Source organism: Takifugu flavidus, chromosome 19, assembly GCF_003711565.1.
Source record: "Takifugu flavidus isolate HTHZ2018 chromosome 19, ASM371156v2, whole genome shotgun sequence".
In the NCBI taxonomy this organism is placed as follows: Eukaryota; Metazoa; Chordata; class Actinopteri; order Tetraodontiformes; family Tetraodontidae; genus Takifugu; species Takifugu flavidus.
The window spans coordinates 11636588-11645914 of NC_079538.1; the positions used below are offsets into that span (position 1 = coordinate 11636588).

The window sequence follows — 9327 nt, forward strand, 5'->3', positions numbered from 1 at the left end:
AGACTGCGCCCGAGAGCCAGGATGAGGGCCTCCAGTGGGGGCGGGCTCCTCCTCCAGCTCTGCTTTACAGCGCGTACGGTTTTCCGATAATTCAGGCTGACGTTTCCAACAATCGGTTCTGTTTGCCCAACAGCGGCAGGCGAGTCTCACAAGTAACACAGATTTAATGTTGTGTATCTGTCAGATCGCTCCATCGGCGTTGACAACGGTTTGACGGCGACCTTTTTTTTCTTTTGGGCGATTTCTTTTTTCCTTTCTGAAAACGAGGATCCAACATTTCACACCAGACACGCAGAAAATTGCATTTCACCAGCTTGAAATGGCTTTTTCACCGAGTGTAAATGAAATGTCCTTCAGCTTAGCAGGATAGAGGTGAAATTGTGCATCAGTGAGAAATTAGAGCCCTTATGGCAGAGGTGTGCACATACGAGATAATTTGATGCCAGAGTAAAATGGAACGCTCAGCCGGTGCTAATCCCTGGCGCCCTATTTTAAGTGTAGCTGCACTGGGAAGTTGTGTTCTGTGCTCAGCCCTCATACCTGCGGTGGGTCGAGGTGTAAGAATCTGCTACTGCAGGTCTCTGGGCACAATGCAGGCAGCCACAATGGGATTTAAGGCCTCCAAACCACTGACTCACCTGCAGCTTGAAGCTTCCAAATCCCATGGACTCAGTCGCTGCTGGTGCACCATTTTCCCACTTTTACGGCAAAGCGTCGTTAAATCCCCGACACCCCGTCTGGATTCATCTCCATTTGGAAGCCTCAGCAAACAGTGGATGGACACGAGGATCAGGCCAGGGGAGCTGAGATGGAGAGATGGGGTGGAGGCAAGCGCAGAGAAGCTGCTGCTTGCAGGATTTTGTTTTTTCACCTGATGTCTCTAAGCTGCTGAGGTGGGTCGGTTAATCGGCTGCTTCCAAATGAATATTCTGATTTTGCTCCAGAATTGGGATGAAATGAGGTTTGTTTGTTAAGGAGCAACAAGTGCATTTTCGAAGCTCGTTGCCGCTGATGCTAACCCTAGCCGGTAGGCATCGGTGCAAACGACGCTCAATAATCTGATATCCTGACTCCCCGTTCCCTTAAACAGAATAAAAACAGATCACCTTGCTGAAAGTCTATTTTTGGGGAGAATTATATGCCGAGGACGGCTTAAACTGATCCACTTCAGCTCGTCGAGTGCGAAGAGCAAACGCAGCCTTGTTAAGCAAACCCATTAGAAACCGCCATGTTTGTCTGCCTCTGAATTGCAGCAAGATGTGCAAAGCTTGTGGAGGAGCTTACATGGGATTAACGTGTTTACCAGAACATCAAGGTCCTCTGCACTGACTTTCCCAGAGACCCTAAACTGCGGCGTGTCCCCTCCCATCCAAACCTTTTGTTGATATAACGCAGAGCTAACAAACGCTGAAAGCTGTTAGCAAGAGTGAAAGGATGTAAAGAGGGCCGAGCTGGATAAATAAAGCTTTAGATGAAGTCGTTACATTGCGCTCGTCTGGTTTATGTAATGGAAAGGGCAGTTTGACTCTTATTAAACTGTTATCATATCTGAGCAGCGGGTGTGGCCATCTGAAGCCAGGCTGCGTCCTGTCCAATGGTAGCGTCTTCCCCCAGAGCCTCCTTTTTAAACGCCTCTTTCGATAACGCTGCTCCTCTGCCACAGATGGCGCAATTTCTCGATGACGATGAAGCAAAAGCGGAAACCGTCGACGCTCACCTGCCGCCTCCTTGCACGCTCTTGTGGAACTCCTCCCCCATATGGTGTTTATCTGTCAAACGAAGGCTGTTGGTTATGCACATAACACAAAGCATCTAAACGTTTAATGAAACGGCCGCTCGTTAATTATCGCCCCGCTCCCCCTCTTGATTGATTAGAAAATGCGATGGGCCTAAATGCCACATAATGTGGGCGATACATCACCCACAATGCACCTTCCTTTCCTGTTAGCAGCTGAAGAATGGTTTCCTTGCCTGCCAGAATATCCCACAGCCCTCTGTGGCAGTGACCTTTTAACCCCCTTAAGCCCCTCCCCTTTCCCACGGCTTGCTGTATTGTTACTGTATATTACTCTCCCTAAATGCAACTTACTGAAGCATGCATTAACCCAACTGAAATCCAAAAATGGACCCATTTTTCCGATTGACCTCTCTTTCTTGACGTACATCCAGATTGCACGCCCTGTCCCGTGTTAACTAACAAGAGACTCGTACCGACATAACTAATAATAACGTTTGTATTATTAGTTTGTCGCAGGTGGTGACACTTTGCCTTTAAACTGTCCCCTCCTCTCTGTCTGCCTCAGTGTGTGCTTTCTGGTTGTCCATCTTTGATAGTGTGAGAAATTGATTCCGTTCTTTCTTGCTTGTTTTATTTTCCTGTCTTTTTGTACATATATGTTAGCAGACATATATGCGCATCTCTGTTCTTTTTATGAAAATGTTCAAATTTTATCTGCTTTTTCTATAAAAAAAAGACGAAAAAACATATGATTGCCAATGTTTGTTGAGTTTTTCTTCTCTAATCAGAGTGACGCCTCCCTTTTTTCTCTATGAATTATACAATGTTTTGTAAGTGACGAGTAAATTCCGTTCATATCATGGAGGAAAAAGAGAACCTAAAGTGGAGCCTTAACAATTTATTGTAGACTGTTCCAATCTGTTTCTATGCTGATCTCTTTATTATTGCTACCTGTGATTCTAAGGCCTCATTTTCTGATTGAAATTTGGATTAAATTCTTTTGTGCATGACAAAGAAGTTGCAGCTTAGGGTCTGTAAAACTGTCAGAGTGCTGTTCTCTTCTGTAGATGGGCATGTTTATGCTCATTGTTTGTATATCCCCATCCCTTCCTTACAGCCAAAAGCTCTAAAGCCGCCCGACCGCTTCGTGCCGCCTTTACATGGACATGGCAACTGATGTACACGTTCACCCCCATCTATGTCATTTCCTTCCTAGTATGTTCATAGGTCCCACCTCCCCGTCTCACACTCCCCGTCCTCCCCAACCCTTTAGACTCTTAGATATGTACAGTCATCCATTTATCCATTGCTGACAAAGTCAAGCAAGCTAAGTAAATAAATATACAAAAAGAAGAGAGACAAGAAAAAGATCATCAGATATTTATGGAGACGTATCTATGACGCAACAATTAAAAATAGATATTTGTTTTTTATATAAAATGAAAAGACACCTAAAAAATATGGTCCTGAGCAGAATGGTGAAGATTATTTTTTATGTCATGATGTGTGGATGTATGTGTTGTTGCCTCCCTGTAGCATCCTGTTTAAAAGAGAACCACAGTATATACTAATTAACCACAGCTGTTTAAAAAAAGAGATAAACTGACCTAACCTGTCCAAAGTCATTCTTACACAACTTTCTTTTGTAAATTTTTGTTTTCTTCCTGCCAAAATCATGCGGGCAATTTGTTGATGTAAGTTGACAAAAGTGATGGTATGCCTTTGTTTTTCCTTTGCAAACTCTTTCCTCATAGGCTTTTATGACTTCTCTTTTCTTTTGACTTGTTTTCCTTTCTTTTTTTTCCCTCCTACGTAATACTAATCCCTCTCTGGATAGCTCTATCTGTGGCTTTACTTTGTGAATGATTTTTTACGATGTTTGCTCTAACTCTGGACTCTTTTTTGCGATGCCTTCATTTATTCATATGGTTTTCCTTTCTGGGTCATTCTCTTCCATTGTTTTCTTTTCGTTATCGTTCTACGAGGTTTGCATCTGTTTTTAGTGCCGTTTGTGAGGCTTCGCTAACAAGCCCCTTTGGCAAGAGGATAAGCAGCTTCAATGGACATCTGAATGTTTCGGAACCTTTTAGCGCTAATGCTAATGCGTAGCTCATTAAAACAGGCTTTTCAGACAGAATGATGTGGGGTTTTTTACCTTCTTCTGTGTAAGGCTGCAAATCTCAAGGCCATAATAGGAAACCTGAGTGACAAAAAAGTCTCAGTGAACATTCAGGTGTCATTGAACTGTCTGATGACTTTGTGCCATCGTGGTGAATGTAGGGGTCAAAAGGCAAGAGGCTAGGGCAAATAGGGGAGCCAACGAACGCTGAGGAGAGAAAAGGTCCTTCCAGTTTTAATGAAATGAGCAGCGGTTGAGGTTTTCTTTTCTAGGTCAGTGTGGGATCTGCCGATCGACCTGAGGCAACGTTCAGGGGTTTAAGAAGGTGCTGCTCATGTTGTTGAACTCGTAGACCCTCCCGTCCTAAAACCCCACATTTGCATCTGACTCCAGCTCTATGACGCCGCAGTCCTTAGCATCTTTCAGACACGTAGCTCAACGGGGTTAAAGAGCAGAAGCACCTTCAAATTCCGCTAGCTTTGCTGTAAGGCCCACTGATTTGAGCATGAATTGCAGACAGCTGCTAATAGCCTCTGCTTGGTTTCGTGCACAGGGCACATCTTTAAAAGCCACGATGAATGAAAGGAGCCTCTTAAAAGCCTGAGCTCACTAAGTTCCTCGCAGAGATACGCATCGCTGTAGGACAGAACTAAATCTAGGGACACTATCATTAATATTGTGTCATAATGAATATGCATGCAGCGTGTAGAATATCTGACTACTTTTTAATGCACCAGACATCTTTCTGCTGTTGGGAGGCGCTAATGTGTAGCTTTAGTCTAGCGTGGCTCACCCTTGTGCATCCCTCAAAGCCTTTTGATGCGATGAATATTTCATTTATGGCTGTTGTTTTCTTTCAGTTTGGGTCTTGTTTTGGTTTTGAGTTCTGTTGTTTTTGCACTGTTCAAGTATTTTCTGTTCTTTTTCCGTTCATTTATTTATCCTTGGTTCTTTGCTTTCTACGTTTGTCATTGATTTACTTTGGTGGTTGGCTGCTTCTTGCTTTTCCGATGGGAATCTTTCTGCCCTCTAACTGCTGTTTTTGTGTGTTTTTCCTTCCAGGAGGGGAGCTAGTCATCCCCGTGCTAGTCGAGGACCCCATAGACATCCCCTCTGTATCCACCCGTTCTCCCTTCATCCCCCTCCCCCCAACCCTTCGCCCTGTCCTCACCATTATTGAGACCACCAAAGAATCCTTGGCCATGGCCACTGAGGCGGGGGTACCTTGCTTGTCGGACCGAGGCAACGATGATTGTGATGGTGGTGATGATGGTGATGGTGATGATGATGATGATGATGATGATGGCATGGTGATTTCGGGGTTTGGCTCTGGCGAAGCTTTCGACTCTAGCCTGCCCCCGACTGACGATGAAGATTTTTACACCACCTTTTCCCTGGTAACAGATAAGATCTTGACCACATCGGCCTATGAAGGCGGCTACAAAGCCCTCGCGCCCAAGTGGGAGGCCAAGGACTTGAGGCCTAGCAAAGCCTCTGAGGCAGGTAGGACTACACCAACCTCACCTCTGCCCAATCCCCGGAGCACGCCACCCGCGGCGGTCCCCTCAGACACGCCGCCTAAGCTGCCCGCTGGGAAAATGAACAACCGCGAGGTAAAACCCCTGCAGCCAGACATAGTCCTCCTGCCCCTGCCCACATCCTTCGATCTGGACGGCACCAAGCCGCGGGGCCCCTTCATCACCTCGCCCATGCTGCGCACCGTGCCCGCCCCCTTGCCCACAGTGCCCAGCGTGGTACGACGGGTGCCACCCGGGGCGTCGGAGGTAATCCGGGAATCCAGCAGCACCACGGGCATGGTGGTAGGCATAGTCTCAGCCGCCGCACTCTGCATCCTCATCCTACTCTACGCCATGTACAAATACAGGAACCGGGACGAGGGTTCCTACCAAGTGGACGAGACGCGCAACTACATCAGCAACTCGGCGCAAACCAATGGCGCTGTAGTCAAGGATAAAACACCCAGCAGCGGCAGCGCCAAAGGCAACGCCAATAGCAAGAGACCGAAAGACAAAGACAAGGAATATTATGTATAGAAATCATTTCCCAACACATAGGAAGACAAACTGAACAAAATTATAAACATTTTGACAGTACCATATTGGCAACTGTGACTTAAAAGGGTTAAATCTCTTGAGAACTCAAATTGTTGAGTCACTGAAACATTTCCAAATGGACTCTGGCTTATGGAAGCACACTTACTATTGTAAGCATCACGACGTTGACGACGTTGCGGTACGACTCCGCCGGGACTCAGCATGGACCTTTACAAGAGTCCCTGCTGGAACCAGTGGGCAGCGTGAACAACGTCCACACGATCCCAAGCGACTGTGGAGCGGTGTGTGATCCTAGGAACTCCAACAGCGTTGTCCGTGTATCCCTGTAAAATACGATCATTTCGGCCATTCTGAGCATGCATGTGAGGTGTATGTGACGTGGTGCTGGCATCTGTGTACGTGAGGGACCTCGAGAAACTATGATTGTCGGGAAGGTTGGAAGTCAAAAAGGGTCATTCGATGTAGCTTTCACGGATGCTATATGAGCTAAAGCGTATGTGTATTTACAGTTGTCTTTTGGTTTCTTTTGTTTCTCTGTTTTTGTACTTCAGTCATTTCTGTTCTGGAGAGCGAAGTCCCATCAGGGCTGGACAGGGCGTGCTCAGGGACTGCTCAGCAGGGGGCGAGAAAATCCTGTAAATCAGGCTTTTTCTCACCCTCCCTGGAGTGGAAGCTGAGGATTGGGCACGATGTACTGGCGTTCCTCTGATTGCATCCCTTTATTTTTAGTTATTTCCTTTTTTCCCAGGTGACGCGAAGGCAAAATACAACCATGATGTTTTCTGTCTGGCAGAGATTTAATTATCAAAGAAAAAAGGGGTGAAAAAAATCTGGTTTCCAGACTGACTCCAGGGTGTGAATTTATGACTGTGTCAAAAACAGCAAGTACGTTTACACATTTTAGCCGTTGTGCTCTGGACGTCAATATTGTACAGACAACTCTACTTTCTCTTGGTTTTGTTCAACAAATATCTTGTATAAAGAGACGATTTGGTTTGGTTTTACCGCCGTAGCAACGTGACAATTTTGCCGGGACTTCCTGGCTGTTGAGGAAAAAAAAAACAACATAAAAACCCAACGATGTGCAGAGGAACATTTTTAAGGCTGAGAACAAATGTTTAGATTAGACGTCTAGTCTGGGTGGACGGCCTTTCTCCTCAGTGGCGTGAATATTTGACCGTGGGAAACTGTCATGTAGAAAACACCTCTCAGATCTTCTATTAGGGACTGCTCCTTATTCTGAGGTTGCTTTAATCACCTTCTTTATTTTTTTATTGGAGAAAAATAAACAAATGAATAAAGATGGATTACGGTGAAGTTGGTGATCTCGTGACAGCATTTTTAACATTTTCCGTTTTTTTAAAAAAAACAAACAAACATGTGTTTTCGTCCATTTCTCTACTTTGCTTTTTTTTTTGTTATGGTGTAGATTAATTTGATGTCTAATTTTTATGACGTTTTCTTCCAGCAGTATCTTGTTTTTTTTTAAATTATCTTATTTATTGCTGACATTAATTGTTCTTGTTCTTGTTCACGCAGATCACTATGTGTATGTTTTATTTTATTTATTTCCCGTGTGTGTTGTTACTTGGCTTTTACAACCAGTTAATTAATACTGTCTTATGCTCCTTTGACTCCAACTGTTTCCCAGAAATAAAAAAAAAACTTTTGTTCCCAAATGTTTTTGGATAGTAAATTGTCCCTCAGTCCATTTCAGCTGCGGGGAAGACGGAAATGGGAGCCACAGTCTGTAGTTTTTCACTTCAATGATTGCCTTTTATGCCAAAAAGTGGCATCATTTCCATTCAAATGAATTTCAGAGCCGCCCGACATCCACGTTTACCTGTAAGTCATTATGCAAATTCACTGTTCGTGGGTGCAACAGGAGGAAAAGAGATGAGGGGTAAAAACAGTTATTAGAGGGTCCAGCGTGGTCCTGACAGCGGAGGAATGCTCCGGCTTTGACAGACTCAGGTCTTTGTGGGAGCGCGCAGCCAAATGGGTTCCAGCGCAGCCATATGGCGGCGTTATGAGCCGCAGCACCTGCTCTCCCAGCCCCTTTTTACACCGTCCATATTTCGTGCAAATGGGCCTTCACAGGGCCGGTCATTAACTTGCAATAGCCCATTGATGTAGGATATCAGAGCGGCGTGTGTGAGTATATCCAGCGCGCACAATGACTACATATTAGATCATTCATCCTGCCACAGGCAACAGGAGCAGGGGCCAGCAGGGATTTCTTCCTCCCGGGGACGATTTTTTTTTATTTTAAAAAAAGTATACACGTGTGTGTGTGTGTGTGTGTGTGCAATCTGAAGCAGTCCCTCATTTTAAGATTAATTTTCTTTTCTCAAGCTAAAATTGCATGTCGACACAATAAAACAGTTAATGCGTGCGAAGACGGCCCCTAATGACGCCCCGTTCTCGCTCCATCCTGCTGCCCTTCAGAACAGGTCAACAGGTACAAAGTATGATGTTTTGTTTTATTGCGGGTGAGTTTCTTCTAAATAGTATTAAATAGTAAAATTGTATGAGGTTCTCCCAAGGGCCACATATTCACAGGAAGAGGACCAACCAGGAGCAGAAGCTGGTCCCACTCTGAAACCAGACCTTCCAGTCCTCTCAGGAGGAGCAGGGCTGCCTGAGTCTCGGGCCATTTCCCAGCTAATGGACAGGAGGTGTAGGCTGTTCCTGGGATTCATTAAATATCAGGTGAATCGGTCAGCTGTGCAGCAGATCATGTAGCCATTAGCAAAGGACACCCAGTGGATACTGTAGATGGATCATTTTAGAAGGGAACTGCAAATTACTGCAATGTTCTCTTTGGATTCTGCTGGTTGTCAGTGGCACCAGATCTTTGATTTATCGCCTGTTTTACAGCCCTGACACACAGATTTTAAGTTAAAAACAGCAATAAATGCTAAGAATAAGTCAGCATACAGATATAAGAAGCTTAACGGGTCCAGCTAACAAATGTAAAACAACAAAAATGTGAGGCCGAGAACTTAAGAAGACATTTTTACTGGTCCTAAGTAGCTCTGATGACTTCTTAAAAGGCTGGCAGCAGCAAGATAAAATGAGATTCCCATCGCATTTGCCTGCACGGTTGTTGGCTAGCAAACTTTACTGATTGGGTTTTATGTGCAGCAACTACTTTTCCTTTTAGTCAAATTAGTAAAAACCAACATCGCGCCGATGTCGGCCGGATAATTCATTCCCTAATTGAGAGAAAAACAATTTACATTTGCTAATGGCTTTTTCCAACAGGACCTGTGTGCGCTCGGCTGCATTAACTGTGCCGTTGCCCTGTCGAACACCGGCGTGCACGCCGCTCACGCTCTCTTGGATGCATTTAAAAGGCTCACAATTGGCCCATTATGTAATTTTACGTCAGC

General features: G+C 45.0%; 1 protein-coding gene across 23 annotated transcripts in view; it reads left to right on the forward strand.

The window, feature by feature from the left end:
* The window catches only part of nrxn3b (neurexin 3b), a 302073-nt gene extending 294462 nt beyond the window's left edge, over positions 1–7611 (forward strand). For 18 of the 23 annotated variants that reach the window (XM_057016587.1, XM_057016603.1, XM_057016599.1 and 15 more), the window contains one exon: positions 4920–7611. In XM_057016587.1, coding sequence (XP_056872567.1) covers positions 4920–5911 — 992 coding nt within the window. In that variant the 3' untranslated portion in view covers positions 5912–7611. Of the gene's footprint in view, positions 1–2855; positions 3433–4919 lie in introns of those variants that run through there. The other 5 variants (XM_057016609.1, XM_057016605.1, XM_057016608.1 and 2 more) reach the window with 3 other exon arrangements.
* Positions 7612–9327: the final 1716 nt, after the last annotated feature.